This window comes from the organism of the source record quoted next, unplaced genomic scaffold, assembly GCF_019419815.1.
Source record: "Pyrus x bretschneideri cultivar Hongxiangsu unplaced genomic scaffold, Pyrus_bretschneideri_v1 Contig14, whole genome shotgun sequence".
Classification (NCBI taxonomy): domain Eukaryota; kingdom Viridiplantae; phylum Streptophyta; class Magnoliopsida; order Rosales; family Rosaceae; genus Pyrus; species Pyrus x bretschneideri.
In genome coordinates this window covers 950,147-967,802 of record NW_025999435.1, presented here as the reverse complement: position 1 = coordinate 967,802, position 17,656 = coordinate 950,147, and the positions used below count along the sequence as shown (strand labels likewise).

The 17,656-nt window shown below is 38.5% G+C and overlaps 2 protein-coding genes, 1 long non-coding RNA gene and 1 pseudogene across 4 annotated transcripts in view; 2 read left to right on the top strand and 2 right to left on the bottom strand.

Annotated features, from left to right (window-relative positions):
- LOC125475188 overlaps nt 1–9,182 on the top strand; it is a 30,734-nt gene extending 21,552 nt beyond the window's left edge. The window contains exon 2 of the long non-coding RNA XR_007256563.1: nt 9,054–9,182. This is a non-coding gene — a long non-coding RNA (uncharacterized LOC125475188). The remainder of the gene's footprint in view (nt 1–9,053) is intronic.
- LOC103965777 (disease resistance protein RPV1-like) overlaps nt 1–17,656 on the bottom strand; it is a 31,536-nt gene that overhangs the window by 11,915 nt on the left and 1,965 nt on the right. The gene's annotated exons all lie outside the window — the stretch shown is intronic.
- On the top strand, nt 11,462–14,813 carry LOC103965752 (annotated as a pseudogene).
- Nucleotides 15,279–16,656, bottom strand: LOC103965751. The gene is made up of 2 exons (XM_048579599.1): nt 16,230–16,656; nt 15,279–16,148 (listed from the first exon to the last, which is right to left on the bottom strand). Exons 1-2 carry the CDS (start codon nt 16,347–16,349, stop codon nt 15,765–15,767), a joined length of 504 nt encoding a protein of 167 aa, XP_048435556.1. The 5' UTR covers nt 16,350–16,656; the 3' UTR covers nt 15,279–15,764.

Here is a 17,656-nt window from a genome sequence, read left to right as displayed (position 1 = left end):
ACAGCTTATGGAAGAGTACCAAACGCAAAGAGTTGGTACATTTGATCATAATCAATCAAGGAACGACGTGTTTTCCAATACTTACAATTCGGATTGGAGTGATCATTCAAACTCTATGTGGTGGGAACCTCAACATATTCAACAAGAAGGATATTGGCAGCCTTATGAGGAGTTCTATTCAATGTCTATGCATCCACCACAACCTCATATACAATATGCCCAACCAAACCAAGGTTTGTCAATAGATTATAATCAAGCTCTTAATGAATTAATTTCTTCGGTGCAGGGCTCACAAAACCAAGTCGAGGAGGCTCAACAAGGAGAATATTGGCAACCATATGAGGAATTCTATACAACACCTATGCAGCCACCACAACCTGCCCAAACAAATTCAAGTAAGTCTTTGTATAACGATATGGTTAGTGAGTTACTCACCAATTTGTCTCAGGGGCAAGAAGATCAAAACAAAGCAAGGCAAAATCAAGACAAAAGGTTGGACAACTTGGAAAAGCAAATTGGGCAGATAGCGGAGTTCGTAGGACAATTTCAAGACCAAGGCAAACTCCCTATTTCAACCATTGCAAAGCCGAAGGAAGGATTTGGAACTGCCAATGCTATCAAGTTAAGAAGTGGCAAGGAGGTTGGAACGGACCCTAAACCATCCAAATCAAATTACAAGGAAGATGAAAGGTTGCAATTTGAGGAAGAGGAACACACGCAACCTATGGCAAGGGTGGAAACACCTTTGCCGCAGGCACCTATTGCTCCTACGCCATCCAATTCAGGTAACGTTGTTCCAAATTTAATTATTTCTAACCCCGTTCCACTGAATGTCCCTATTCCTTGCAGGATCATGCAATCCAAGGAAGAAGAGGGTGAGAAAGGCATCTTCGAATCCTTTCCAAAGAATCAAGAGCAAGATGTGACTGTGCAATGTCTAGAATTCATCAAAGAGGATATACTTGAGACAACAATTCGCAAAGAAGTTGAATTTCATAACACAGGACAAATCATAACTCTCAAAACACCAAATCTAGCTGAATTTTCTAGTCCTACAACTTTCGAAGGGGTGTTTATTCTTGAGTTTATGTCGGAGCACACAGGTAAGCCACCTCCCCGAATTTCAATTTTGTTTTATACTAATATGTTGTTAATGATCCAGGCACCCACTCTAGAATTTAAACCATTACCGGATCATCTCAAGTATCACACCCCATTCAAAGATCAATTCCATGTCATGGGTCCTAAGTGAGCCTAAGAAGGTCTCGTCCGGCTGCAAGACGTAAAAGAAAGCGCTACTTGGGAGGCAACCAAATACAGTGAATAAAACAAAGCTTGTTCATTGATTTTCGAGAAATTACAATTGTATCTAAACATGGCAGAAAGATGGAGCCTTCACAAAGGTTGTGTACGTGAGGCCCCACTACATGGCAACACTCTCGGAGCAGAAGGCATCGGAGCGGGAGGCATCGGAGCAGAAGGCATCGGAGCAAGAGGCATAGGAGCGGGAGGCACCGAAGATAGATCATTCAAGGCCCCAATCCTTGGTGGAACGCTAGATGATGCAGGAAAGAGGTGCCTCTGGAAGAAAGCCGTAAGTCTTTGACGGTCATTTTGAATTCGACCTTCAGATTCTTGCAGCTCATCAAGCTTCCTCTTCATGCCTGTCGAATAATTATTGGCAAGCACGTGCAAACTTCTATTTTCGTGCTTAAGTTGTTTGATCTCTTGCTTGAGACTTTCCACCTCCGCCATCAATGATTCAACCTGACGGGAGCGAGCAAGTAGGCGTTGGCCCATGTTGGACACAGAGACAGCGCACTGAACACTGAGAGCCAGGGACTCTTGAACGGCCAACTCATCGGACCGTCCTGAAAGCAGCTGACTATCTTTGGGAGTAAGGAGGTTTCGAGCTACTATCGTAGCTGTTGTTGCATCTGTCATCACAGAGTCCTCACCTGTAAGAGGGCCATGAGAAGATAAGAAAGACGGGCACCATACCTTATCCTGACGCGGCGCAACCGGATCATTGCTTAGACTCAAATCTAAGCAAATGTTCGATGGGTTAGATGAGCTAGCCATTTTTCAAGAAGTTAAAAGAGAAGGGTTGGATGGAGTAAAATCTCGACGGGCCAGAGACGATTTCTGGGCAATCTTCAAAATGTGCTAGATAGAGGTGATCGATCACCTCTATTAAAGGAGAGGCGACACAATCACCAATTCAGAATTTGAAGAGACACCACTCTTCAAAGCCGGATTTTCTGGCGTAAAGATCGCCAGCTCTTCAGACGCAATCCCGGCTTTTCAGAAAGCGTGTGTAACTTTATCAAAAGCTCCCGGCTTTTCAGAAGACGCGTGGAGGCCGAGAAAGCAGCTACACACTTTTGCCGACAAATGTGGGTGACAAAGCCGAAAGCTCCCGGCTTTTCAGAAAGCGAGTGCAACTTTGTCAAAAGCTCCCGGCTTTTCAGAAGACGCGTGCCACTTTGTCAAAAGCTCCCGGCTTTTCAGAAGACGCGTAAAGGACATTGCCGCATCCGCACTGCCACTTGCCATTACAATTCCTATATACATCAACATTCATGGCAAGGCATACACCCACAAACGCATAACTTTCCTTCTCGGCCGAAAATGTAAGCTGCAACCAACCCTCTCAAACATGCTCAGTTTTCTCCTTCTCTTGAGAACACATTTTCAACCATGGATGTATCCCCCAAAGAAGATACCAAATGCCTGGAGTACAAAGGAGGCAAGAGGAAACGGTGGATCGAAGCATGTGGAGACATTCGCTGCTTCTGCAAAAGCAAAAGTATCTCATATCATCAAGGGCGAAAGCAAAGGTATCTCATATCATGTTCTTTCCATGTCTTTTCCTTTGTCCTTGTTATTACTCGCATGGCAAAGTAAAGTGAGCAATCAGCCGGCACTTGGAGTTAGTCTTCTGATCTGGAACTAACTACCTGGAATCTATTCCCTGGTTGCTTACCTAGCGTTGCTCTCAAGTAGTCATCTTCAAAGGTTGATACACTTCCAGAGAATGGACCACATCGGCTTGGAGAACAGCTAAGAAGAGTGACGAGGAAACATCAATCTTATGGATAGTCAGCAAACGCAACAACTGCATATGCTGAGTTATCCTCTAACCCTCTTCAATACGAATTGGAAAGATTGAACAAAGAAACAGGTCATCACCTCCACCTCGTGCTTGCCTGCCATGTGTCAGAATCCTCCAGCTCAGTTCAAGAGTAGCACAAAGGAAAATCAACGATTGGAGGAAACCAAAAGAATCTTCAGCCCAGTTCAAGAGCAAGCTTGTGGAATCACCAAGATCATGCCTATGCATTCAACAAAGGAAGGCCGAGAAAGCACTCCAATTCCAGATTTGCATCCCTAAACTCTTCTCTTTGTTAGATACATTCTGCCATGTTGAGTATGTTTAGTTGCTTTTTATATGTTTACTTTTGTTTGGTGTGTTTTAAGCTTAAAACATTGAGGACAATGTTTGATTGAAGTGTGGGGGGGTAACTAAGTATGTTGATGCAAATTCGTTGGATTTTACCACCCATAACTTCAAGTGTTGTTCCTTGTTGTTTTAAAATGTTTTTAAACCGATTTGGAATGTTTTAGTGTGTTTTGTTTTATAACTCCGAAAATCACATAAAAATTTGAAAAAAAAAACATGTTTTGAAAAGCCTAAAAAGAGTGTTTTGAGTCGTTTTTGTGTGTTTGTGTCGTAGGTCACCTTCCAACACAATGATGAGGATTTGGTTTTTAATTGCATGACTGTTAAAAAGAGTTATAAACATGGAGAAAAGTTTGATATACTCTTGGTATATGCTTGGTTATGGTTATAATGTATGACTTCACATGCAATCATAAAAGAAAAATTGGGTTTTGTAACATGCTTGAAGGAAGGAACTCAAACAAACGCTACAACCTTGTGAGACTTGAGCCTAAACGTTATTTGGAGAGTTAAAATATGTGCATTATTGTTTTCCAAAGTCGTTGCATGATCTCATTATTCTTTGCTTGGTTACTACTTAGAAGGCGTTTCATCATATAGTTCCAAATGCTAGAACTTATGCCCATTTCATTCAAAGCATGTTATTGATTTGCATAACACATATTCAAGAAGAAGTTGTGTAGTGACCACCACCAAAGCCAAATTGCCATATTTCCCTATTTTATTTATTTTGTAGGATTTAACCCCGTTGAGCCTTGTGTAGCCTACTTTCTTTGTTAACCCACAATTATCCTCACCTAGCCTAGTTTAGGACAATCCACACCCTTGTTCTTAAAAGATAGTGAGCATGACTTAAATGAATTCCTTTTGAGTTACATTATGCAAGAAAATGAGTGTGGGGGAAGGAATGCTTGTTCTTAAGTATGTTTTGAGATTCAAAAGAAAAGAAAAACAGAAAAGAAAAGAAAGAAAGAAAGAAAAAAGAGCTTGAAAAAAATGAAAGAATGAGTGATTGAAGAAAGGGTTCAAAACACCAATTCTGGTCCTAAATTGTCTAAATTCTCCCTTTTTGTTCAAAAGTTGAGTTTTCATTCAAAAGTGAATTCTAAGTTGATTCAATTGCCTTGCTCACTATTTCTTTAAGAACCTTTGTTTTCCAACCTTGGCCGTGAGTTTTCCCTTCCAATTCCACCACACCACACTTCCATTCCCCCCAAACCAACTATCCTTAGACCTTGTGCCACAATAAAGAGGAAGAGAAGAGGGCCTAAACGTTCATACAATTCAAGTATGAGTTGTTGGAATGTTTAGGCATTTCTTTGATTTCAATGTTTAATTTCAATTCTCTTTGTTTTGTACGTATGAGGAACTAAACCCCCCTTAGCTCGGGGGTGATTCGAAATATATGTTTATGCTTGCAATATGATTTGATTACTTCTAATTACGTTTCATAAGTTGTGAATTCAATTTGTTTAACTGTTTGATTGATAACCTATTTATGTATGTTTATTGAGAGTGGACGCTTAATTTTCATGCATGAATTTGACGCTAGAATATAAGTGAGTTTCACGTAATAGTTATGAACTTATATTCACAAGTAGTGGAGGTTGCTTATAAACAATCGCGTTAAACATATTCTTGGCATAAGTTTCATGCAATCATAGTAACGAATGCCTCGTCAACACTTATAGTTTTCATGTTGCTTAATGATTCTTGCTTGTATCTCTATTATGCAATTCATGTAGGGAATTTGTGAGGAATGCTTTGGGTTGTCGTATGCAATCATCCAATTCATTAACTTAAGGAAAACTTGACGGTTAATTTAAGCGGACCTAATTAACCCGGGGCGTTGAGAATTCATGGTTTAGTGAAAAGCCATTAGAAAGCGTTTTGTATGCAAGTATAACATGTGTGGAGATGAACCCCTTAGCTAACTTCCCATCCATTCATTTCCGTCAAATTCGTATTTACAATTTGTTTTCTTTACATTCTATCCATTTTAGTTTAAATTCGTCCAAACCTCAATCCCCCCATGTTTGTTTAGTCTTAGTCTTAATCTATCTTATTTTGAGTTTTGCATTCTTTGAGTCTAGTATAGTGTTTTAAACTTGTTTTTACGTTTTTGAAGTCAAATCCAAGTGATTAACAATCTCTCCTAATCCCCGGTCCAGAACGATCCCTACTTATACTTATACTACAATTGTCACAAGAGGGTTTAATTTGTGTGCGTATAAATTCTCGCATCAATTCCAAAATAATAGAAAATAAAGATACACTATAAAAAAGTTTGAGTTTTAATAAAAAAAAAATGCTATAACTACCTCCACCGTCTCACCGTTGAGGTCACCACCATTACAACTATAACCACCACCACCACCTCTCACCACCATCACCGCATTCTTCAACCCATTACCCTCACCATGGCCTCCAGCACCTCCACAATCTCTGCCACCATCATCCCCGCCACCTCTCAACCACCATTTTCACAACCATTGTTAACACAACCAATGGCAGAGCTAGAAATTTTTCACCGGGTGGGTTAGCTTAAAAATTTAAATATATAAACAAAGAAACTTGATATCGTATTTTTCACATTACCAGCTAGCTTCAGAAAATTTTCACAAGGTGAGCTAAGAGTTTTCGTTATTAAACAAATACATGTGAAAATTCAAACATGCCCAAAATTGTACATGTACAAGAAGCGATGAGAAAAAATGATGTAAGAAAAAGAGATTGTTTGTAAAATGTATTATATAATTACACCGAAAGAATTCAGATTAGAGACTAAATATATGGTGGGCTACATTCGAAAATTAATGAAAATTACATGCAAAATTTTATTTTTCACCGAAAGCTACCTGGGGCTATAGCCCGAGGTAGCCCTTAATGTGGCTCCACCACTAAACACAACCATGATTTTTCACCATCATAGGCATCGCCACCACCACCACTATGCCACCATTGCCCTATACTTCGTTGTTGTCACCACCTAAATCCCACCATTAATAACACCTCTATTGTCATTTGTCACCACTCACAACTACTACTAGTACCACCACTCTAACCACCATTGCTCGTGTTGTCTCAACTACTATGTGTCGCTATTACTACCAAAGACAAATTTATATATATGCATACATATATATATATATATATAGATTGCATTAAAGATGTTGGTCGTAGCGCATTTTCAATGTTTTCATTCTATTACATTATCTTCAAATTAAACTACCAAACACATTTTCACATTTTGAAAGTGCAAAATTCTATTTATCGTTATCCTTTTACCCAATTCTTCAAAAATCATTTGGTAATAATGTTACATGTGTCACAAATAGAGCGTAAGGAGTAAAATGAAATTTTATGTAAGGCACAACTCATTCAGTGTGTAGATGCTGATGATGAAGTTGTTTGTTTTTTTAATTATGTGCTTCAGCCAGCAGCGTTCTCCTACAACAATCCGCTGAAAACAAGAAACAATGAACTCATGGAGCAAACTCAAAATTAGTCACAGCAAGGTGAACTCATTTGCGGTATTCTAGAAGTGAACTCGTTTGCGGCGAGTCCCGCTTTTAAAATAATTGAACGCGGTTTTGGTAAAAATATTTTTGGAACCAATACTTAGTAAAAATGCAAGTGAGTCATGGAAAAACATTTTATTGTTTCGTGCAAAAAGCACATAATTATCTTCTTGCAAGAAATATTTTAAATGCTTTTGAAATATAAAAATATTTTCTCTAAAAAATTATTTTTAAAGCAGTTTCAAACAAAGCCCTACATTAATCAAGATATTGATTTTTTAATACTTCTTTGGTTATGGTTCTAGGATTTAGCTTTGCTTATTGGGGGATTCTACAATGTTATTTTTTGGTTCACTACTTAAGGGGTTTAGAATGTGAAACAAAAATTATGGTTTTAGAATGAAACAAAAAAAACTAGTGATTGGATAAGTACGTAGCAAAAGTGTTGTACCAAATGTTTTCGGTTATACCTCATTGATTCATGGGTTATGCAACATGAGACGCTGGGAAGAAGTGCTCTGTCTGTTTGAAGGAATGGTGGATGAAGGAGTCAGGCCAGATGTTGTCACCTATAACACTCTAATTTATGCATTGTGCCAATCGGGAAGGTTTGAAAAGGCCAAGAGCTTCTTGATTTGCATGCCTAACAGTGGAATTTCACCCGATGTATACACATATAATGTTCTTATCGGCCGTCTTTGCAAGGAAGAAAGAATTCAAGAAGCACTTACTCTGTTTGAAAAGATGACAACGAATGGCCTAAAGCCTGATGTTGTCACTTTTAATTCCTTGATTTCTGCTTCGTGCAAGTCTGGTAACTGGGAGGAAGGTGTGAGGTTATTTAAAACCATGATTGGTTATGGAGTCTTGCCTGATATTGTTACATACAATTCTGTACTGGATGCTTTATGCAAGGAAGGGAAGACAGCAGAGGCGCTGAATCTGGTGGACGAAATGATTTGTAGAGAGGAAAAGCCTGATGTTGTGACTTACAACTCCTTAATTAATGGATTGTGCCGTACCAACCAATGGAGAGAAGCCACAAGGTTGTTTGACAAAATGTTATGCCATGGAATCTTACCTAATTGCATAACTTTGAAGATACTTTCTGGTGCTCTCTGCAATGGAGGGATGACCGATGAGGTTCGCAAATAATTTAAGGCGAGAATGGATGGAGCTTTGAAGATTTTTCCTAATGCTTCATGTGCAGAATAATATGCTGCCTGGTTTGAAATTTATATTAATGAAGAGTGGTCATATATTAATGAATGGATTTTGGTGTGATGGGGTAATTCACTGGTTATGTTTTTCTTGTTTCTGTTACGTGCTCTTGTGCTACAATGGAAACTCTTTTTCGTATAAGCTAAGGATTAAATGTTGGCCCCTCCGTAGTAATCTAAAATTTTCTCATCCAAACGCAGTGTTGGGGTATGTTTGGGTAAGGAACTTCCAAATTCCAAGGAACTAAAGCATAGTGATGAAGAAATAGACTATAAAAGAATTAGAGAGGAGAAATGAGAAATGCACCACATGACCATTACAAAAAACAGACCGACTGGATACCGCATAATACAGCGATGATTGCTGAGCTGGTCCTCCCTCCCTCCCTCATCTAAGAATGCGCTTTCATTAGTCCAGAAGCTAACTTCATGTCCACCTTTGCAAGAAGAAAATCAAAGTCATTACTAGCTTGCCAGGGTCCGGGAAACACAAGGGAGAGATGAGCGTTGAAGAATGTGAAGTTCCACGTTGGAAACCTGACCGAGTTAAATACAGTTTATACAAGAAAAGCTTTTGTGAAACAGATATAAAAAAGGAAGGGTCGAGAACTTCTGGAACCAGACCAACGCGTTGACATCATATAGAAACAGACAGACGCGTGGCTCATGAACAGTACTGGAGCAATGAAGGACGAAATAAGGAAGATGATCAATACATTCTCGATGGATAACACTTTACCTTGAAGAAACGGCTCTCTACTGTGTATGTATGAATGTCTGCAGTGTCGTGGGAATTGTAAAGGTTAGAAATTTGTTTAATGCAATCCGATTTGTACTTTGTTCAATTAGGTATGGTTATTGACTGATCTATCGAGCTTGAAATCAAGTCAATAAGGACCATGAATTCCCAACTCTAAATTTTTATGTAACTATTGTGTTTAAATTGAATAATTTTCTTTATCCCTCAATAACGTTTTGGCAATATGAGTGTGAAATCAAGCCGTTTTGATAGGTATTGTGACTTCTACCTTCCACTTAAAGCTCCTTTTGGCCGGGTGTATCTGACCTAGGTTCGTATCAGAAGAAGTTAGTTTTGTTCTTGCTGTCCTTTATTCTACAAGTCTAAAGAAATAAGTACTCCGAGAGACCATGCTTACAATGTGAACTTTTTGTAACTCTGGCATTCCACCTTCCTTTAGTATGATTCTGTGCATGACTTTGCTTGTAATGAGCAATACATACGTATACCGGTCTGCCTTTTTGCACGTGTGAAAAGAGGAGGATTAGCATTACTGTAGTTGATGTATAAGTGACATCTTTTTGTTCAAGGGATTCGATCAGCTGATAAAATTATAGAACTGACCTGGACCTTGATCTCCTGCAGAGTCCTGAGTAAGCGGCGTCAGATTAGTATGGTTCTCCTCCCCACTCTGATTCAGAAGCTTCTTCTTTAGCCCATTATTGTTTTTAGTGTATACTGATGTAGTACGAAAAAGCACTTCGTTATTCTTTTGATCTTGCATCCTTGCGTGCTTCAAATGTAAAGATGTGGATGGTGAGGTGCGTATTTGCAAATTAATGCCAAAACAAATTTGATGATTTAGTTTGTGTTTGGCTTTCAGAGATTCACACACACACACACACACACACACACACACACACACATATATAGTTTTATCACTCCAAATGGTCTGGGATATCCGGATTGAGCTTTTAGCCCAATATATGTGTCGCCACACGACTAGGTTTCTCCCCCAGATTTAACGCCACTAGTGCTGTCGAACACATCTTTTGTAATTGTATCTTTTCTTGCTACTTATATCCATGTGAGGTACTGTCCTTTGGATCAAAGTAATGTAGTTCTGTTCTTGCTCGGGCGGTCAAATTATACTTTGATTTTAAGGTAATCGATAACGAAGCTAAGCAGCTTAAGAGAAGGGATTTTAGTTGTAGAGTTCTTTCAAACTGCATCGATGACTTGTGCTTTCGGTAATCTCTGTTGGTTCTCCATAACAGTAATCCATTTGTCTGCTCTTATGAACTGGCACGGCCTATTGATTCAAATCTATCACGTACTACTTAATCTCCCTGTGCAACTCCACCACCGTCGTCTCCATCGTGTCATCTGCTTCTGTCAAGGAAACCGAGATTCATACGCAGTCCTAGTCCCAGGCGTTTTAGCTTCTCTGTATGTAATTTCCTTTTGATTAGGAATCCTTCGCTACATTAATAGTGTGCACAGCTGATTCAGTATGCGTGTTTAGATGTTGATGATGAAGTTGTTTGCTCTTTGAATTATGTGCTTCAGCCAGCAACGTTCTCCTAGAACAATCTGCTGAAAACAAGAAACAATGAACTCATGGAGCAAACTCAAAATTAGTCACAGCAAGGTGAACTCATTTGAGGAATTCTAGAAGCGAACTCGTTTGTGGCGAGTCCAGCCTTCAAAATAATTGAAAGCGATTTTGAGGAAAATGTTTTTGGAACCAATACTTAATAAAAATGCAGGTAAGTCCTGAAAAACATTTTATTGCTTCGTGCAAGAAACACATAATTGTCTTCTTGCAAGAAATACTTAAGCACTTTTAGAATCTAAAAATAGTTTCTCTAAAAAGTCATTTTCAAAGCAATTTCAAACAAACTCTACATTGATCAAGATATTGGTTTTTTAAAACTTCTTTTTGGCTTTTGCTTATTGTAGGATTGTACAATGGTATTTTTTGGTTTACTACTTTTGGGGTTTATAATGTGAAACAAAAATTATAGTTTAAGAATGAAACAAAAAATTTAGTGATAGGACAAGTGCGCATTAACTTTGTGGTTTTGTTTAAAAAATTTGATCCCTTAACATTATCTTAGGTCGTTAGTTTGACTCAACAAAGTCATTAAAAAGTAACTTACATATATAAGTACTCAGAAATGCCTAATAGAAGAAGGGCAATTTAGATATTATGAAAGTTTCACTTTTTTGGTCATCGCATTTCATTTATGCTAATTCTTTTGTCATATGTTTACATAGCATTAGTAAGTTAAATGTTAGATTAACTCCCGACGATATTCAAACTTGGCACAACACATTTTCATCACTGTGACAAATGGTCACTTACTCATGCGCGTGAGGTAGTTTTATTTTGTATTTTTATTGTTTTTTTCTTTTTAATTAAGTTGTATCCCTTAAAAAAAAAAATAATAATAATAATAGAGCGGTATGTAAGAAGTTTTTAAAAACTTCACATTTTTAGTCTTATATAGATTATAACACTCCGTAAATACATGTTGCATATTTTATGTCATGAGCATAAAGGTGTTGTTTTTAAGAATACTGAATTAGGGTTTGAAACAAGAACCAATTGAAGTCAGTTTCTTTTCAATTGCAGCTTGATTCCAGAGAAGGATTGAAATTCATGGGATTTCATGAACTGGGCTGAATCTGTGGAAGATGAAGATAAAGGTGATAACCACGAGACTTCCTAACTCAACTGGTAATCCTTCATTCATTTTTACCTTTCTGCACAAAAAAGATGGATTTCATTCCGCTGCTGGCAATGCTAATGCTACTAGTACAGATAGATTTAATCAAACCCATTCGGAATCGGACAATTTGATTCAAACTCGATGCAAATCTGGAAAGATTAGGAAAGATGAAGCATTCGGTTACTTCGATTCCATGATTCAAACCAAACCCTTGCCCTCTATTTGGACTTTCAATTGTTTGTTTAGGGCACTCTCCAAGATGAAGGAGTATTCTGCTGTGGTTTCTATGTGTAAACAGTTGATGGGTTGCGCTCAATTCCGACCTGATGTCTGTACAATGAATATTGTTCTGAATTGCTTGTGCCGTCTGAACTGGGTGGACTTGGGTTTCTCTGTTTTAGCAACTACCCTTAACTATGGTCTTCAACCCGATGCTCATTCTATAAGTATTTTACTTCACGGACTTTGCAAGTACAGTTCCTGGGACGAGGCAATGGAGATGTTCAAGTTAATAGAAGAGAAGGGATACACATGCGATGAAATCACTTATGCTACCATGATCAATGGACTATGCAAGGCTGGGAAAACTTCTAAGGCACTCGAGATACTTATGAATATGTTGGAAGATGGAAGGTTCAAGCCCAAACAAGACTACTACAATCCCATCATAGATAGCCTGTGTAAGGAAAGACAAGTAGATGAGGCCTTGACCCTATTTCGTTATATGATCAGCAAAAGTGTTGTACCGGATATTATCACTTATAACACTTTGATTCATGGGTTATGCAACATGAGTCGCTGGGAAGAAGTGCTCTCTCTTTTTGAAGCAATGGAAGATCAAGGAGTCAGGCCAGATGTTTTAACCTAAACCGCTTTAATTTATGCATTGTGCCAATTGGGGAGGTTGGAAAAAGCCAAGAGCTTCTTGATTTGCGTGCTTAACAGTGGAATTTCATCCAATGTATACACATATAATGTTCTTATCAGCGGTCTTTGCAAGGAAGAAAGAATTCAAGAAGCGCTTACTCTGTTTGAAAAGATGACAATGAGAGGCATAACGCCTGATGTTGTCACTTTTAATTGCTTGATTTCTGCTTCATGCAAGTCTGGTAACTGGGAGGAAGTTATGAGTTTATTTAAAACCATGATTGGTTATGGAGCCTTGCCTGATATTGTTACATATAATTCTGTACTGGATGCTTTATGCAAGGAAGGGAAGACAGCAGAGGCACTGAATCTTGTGGAAGAAATGATCTGTAGAGAGGAAAAGCCTAATGTTGTGACTTACAACTCCTTAATTAATGGATTGTGCCGGACCAACCAATGGAGAGAAGCTACAAGGGTGTTTAATAGAATGCTGGATGAAGGTATTGCCCCAAATGTATCACTTACAACAGTTTACTTCACGGGCTTTGCAAGTACAGTACCTGGGACGAGGCAATGGAGCTGTTCAAGTTAATAGAAGAGAAGGGATACACATGCAATGAAATCACTTATGCTACCATGATCAATGGACTATGCAAGGCTGGGAAAACTTCTAAGGCACTCGAGATACTTACGACTATGTTGGAAGACGTAAAGTTCAAGCCCAAACAAGGCTGCTACAATCCCATCATAGATTGCCTGTGTAAGGAAGGACAAATAGATGATGCCTTGACCCTATTTCGAGATATGATCAGCAAAAGTGTTGTACCGGGTGTTATCACTTATACCACTTTGATTCATGGGTTATGCAACATGAGTCGCTGGGAAGAAGTGCTCTCTCTATTTGAAGAAATGGTAGATCAAGGAGTCAGGCCAAATGTTGTCACGTATAACACTCTAATTTATGCATTGTGCCAATCAGGAAGGTTGGAAAAAGCCAAGAGCTTCTTGATTTGCATGCTTAACAGTGGAATTTCACCCAATGTATACACATATAATGTTCTTATCAGCGTTCTTTGCGAGGAAGAAAGAATTCAAGAAGCGCTTACTCTGTTTGAAAAGATGACAATGAGAGGCATAAAGCCTGATGTTGTCACTTTTAATTGCTTGATTTCTGCTTCATGCAAGTCTGGTAACTGGGAGGAAGTTATGAGTTTATTTAAAACCATGATTGGTTATGGAGCCTTGCCTGATATTGTTACATATAATTCTGTACTGGATGCTTTATGCAAGGAAGGGAAGACAGGAGAGGCACTGAATCTTGTGGAAGAAATGATCCGTAGAGAGGAAAAGCCTAATGTTGTGACTTACAACTCCTTAATTAATGGATTGTGCCGGACCAGCCAATGGAGAGAAGCTACAAGGGTGTTTAATAGAATGCTTAATGACGGTATTGCCCTAGATGTTATCACTTACAACAGTTTAATCAATGGCATGTGCCGTACGGCTCAATGGGAAGAAGCCACAAGGTTGTTTGATGATATGGTAGGCCGGGGACTCACAAATGTTAGAACCTATAATAATATGATAAGTTCTCTTTGCAAGGAGGGGAAGACGAAAGAAACGCTCAATATGTTAGAGTTAATGACTCAAAGAGGTATGGCACCTGATGTTATCACTTATAACAGTTTAATCCATGGCAGGTGCCGTACAGCTCAATGGGAAGAAGCCACAAGGTTGTCTGATGATACGGTAGGCCGGGGACTCTTGCCTGATACCGTTACTTTGGTAATACTTTTGGACGCTATCTGCAAAGGTGGGATGACAGAAGAGACTCACAAAATATTTGAGGCAACAATTGAATACAGTATGAAACTCAGCACAATAACTTGCAGTATGCTGGTTAGTGAATATTGTTTGCAGGGCAGAATGGATACGGCGAAGGTGGTCTTGAACTTAATGGTGATTATGGGTTATGCGCCTGATATTGCTTCCTATAAAACCTTGGTCAACGGCTATATAAACGTTAACAGAATCGGTGAAGCTTTGAGGCTTGTTGAAGAAATGATCCAAATAGGATTGAAGCCTGATCTGGAAATGCAACAAACATTGGGGCGTTTTCGCCGTAAAAGCCACGTTGGATTAGTAGGGTAATGCTCAAACTGTCCAATATATATGTGGTTGTATCCTAATTGTTGGCATTGTTGATGTTCCTTAAACACAACCAGCGAGATGATGTTTTATACAATCTGCAAACATTCGGTTGACTCATCCTGTGGAAACATTTATGTGGCCTTTTAAATGCTTAGCAAGATGGAATTCTATTCCATTAACTGAAGATGGTATAACAGGATCTTGTTTTGTAGATACCATATGCTCCAAATAGCATTAAAGCATTGGGGTTCCGCCTATATACAATTATGCAATTCGACTATTTCGATTCATTTTTATAATTCAACTGATAAACAAACAACGAGCGCTCGCAATCAGAAGATATGACAATTAAGTTTTCTCAATATAAAAGCTTTTGGTGATTAAATCTCCATTTTGGATGTTCGATTTATACCTACAACGACAAAATATAAAAAACAAAACTATGCCATCAAAATCATACCAATCAATCAATATAAACAGTTCATTGAAAGCATGAATGTTGAAACAAAACTACACCAAAAAAGAAAAATGAAAAAAATGGTTGATCCTATGGATCATAACTAATATTCATCATTCCAAAAATAGATTAAATAAGAAATTCCACAATATAAAATTGACATAGAAAATCCAAAATAAAATCAAAATAATAAAAGTACATGGTTATAGTGTAGGTTTATCTCCTAGCCGTTGCTATGGAGATTAGTTTTCCATAAACACAAAGAATTCTAAGAATTGAAAACTAACAGAAGAAAAACAGGAGAGAACGTTAAAATGGAGCCAAATCCTTGCCTGAAACACAAGAGAGAGACGAGAGGAATCGTATATCAATGGTCTTCTTGGACGCGTTGAAGAATATTAAGTCCAATGTCGGAAACCTGACCGAAATGAAAATGTTGCCACTCACATTCAACTCGTGATCGCCAACATCCTTTTCTTTTTTCCTGGTCCAACTTCGCCTTCTACATTGTCATCATCTTCACCACCATCCTCGGGCATACTGCAATTTCCCAAGTGGACACCGCAGCCATTTATGAGCACCCCTTTTCCAAATAAGCGGTAAACATAAACTCAACAAAGATACGGCTTTGATTGATCACCACCCTCATCCACCTCCGAGTTTATGTGAGCCGGTAATGGAATATATTTTAGCCACACATGAGCTGCATCTGTCTCTTTTGATCGAAAAGTAAAACCAGTCGGGTCATTTATATGTACTCCATTGACTGCAGTCCGTGTATAAAAAATACATTGCCCAGAAAAATTTTGCGCGATTTTGAAAGCAACACAGAAAACAAGTCCTGTGTTTTTACATTTGAAAGTCCGAGGGATTTCGATAAAAATTTCACATGAACAACCAGGATCAGTCACACGTACGTCCTTACGGCAACTGAACCAATTTGGAACTTCACTGCCTGGAAGTATAATACTTAGCACTTCATAGCACTTCCCCGCCTGTAAGATTCATATAATGAATGTTCATTAGTCGTTCATAGTGGAAGAGTGGAAAAAAGGAAAAGAGAAAGAGAAAAGTGCCTGATGCAGTAATACGCTTGCCATCATGGAGACGTCCAAAGCCAACTTTTCGCATAGCCTTTGGCAACTAGACATGTCCATCCAACGAATGAGTCTCATGTCTCCCTCTGCCAGTATCATCTCTGACAATGTTGGAAATATTTCCAGTAATATGCAATCACGAACGTCAATCCATCTTATCTTTGGTGGAAGTTCTAAAATTTCTCGAAGTCTCTTGCAACCACACAAATCAAGTGCCTCCAACCACACAAATTTGCTAATGCATGCAGGAAGACTCTCAAAATTGCTATTACGTAGAGTAATTTTTGCTAATTTAGACGAGCAACCGAAATTTGCAAGGGAATCAGTGTCCGATAAATTGCATTCATCAAAAAGTATAGTCCATGAAATGGGAAATGCTACTGACCCAAACTTGTCAAGTGAAATGTTTGAGCACAATTTCCATTTTGCCCACAATTTCCGGGAATATCTCAAACTTTTTGCAACCGCGACGATAAAGACTTCTCAGAGATTTCAAGCTTATTGTTGTTGGAAACACTGTAAGGTTATAGCAGTTAACAAGACTTAGTCTTTCAAGTTTATTAAGAAATCCAACTGATGGATCAACCTCAGTTAAATTTGTGCAACCTTCTAGATCCAACCTCACTAAGTTTGGAACTCCGGAGAAGTCGGAGATTCTTGTTAAGTATTGACAACCAGATAAATTTATAGAAGTCAGCTTCGTCAGGTTCTGTGAAGAAAAAAAGAGAGGGAAGGATGAAAACATTTCAAAGGGGACACAGACAAAAGAAAGACACTTTAGCCTTAAATAAAATAGAAAGAAAAAAGATCAACGTATATACCTTAAATCCTTCCCCGAATCCTGTGATCTGGCTGTTCCTCATGTTGAGTAGAACAAGATTCTTCAGATTAAAATTGAGCGGCAAAGATTTCAAAGGACATTCAGGCCAATCAACTAACCTTAAGTTGTTGGGGAGATAATCAACGGCTCCAGAAAACCGTCCATTACAGTTTATGAAAATTTTAAGATTTTTCATGTTGGAGAAGGTTGTAGCACTTAAGCATATCTCATTATCCGATTCAAGCAGCTGTACCTTTATGCCTGTAAGGTTTTTCGTTCCCTAGTATGAAAATTCAAAAGTATTAACAATGCAAGTTCCTTATAAAAAAAATGCATGTCTCATTAACAAATAAAATGTTGTCGAATGGACTTACTGTATTTTCTGTCAGAACACGATAAACATCGTCATGAAACCACAATCTACTGCGCTCTCCAGGATCATTGGGTGATTGTTGGCGAACTACTTCTTTACCCATTTCTTCTACCAAATCGTGCATCCATATAAAACCATGATCTATATTTACGAGGGCCTTCTGTATGAGTACGTCAATGCTATGCTGGGGGTTTAGCTCACAACCTTCTAATA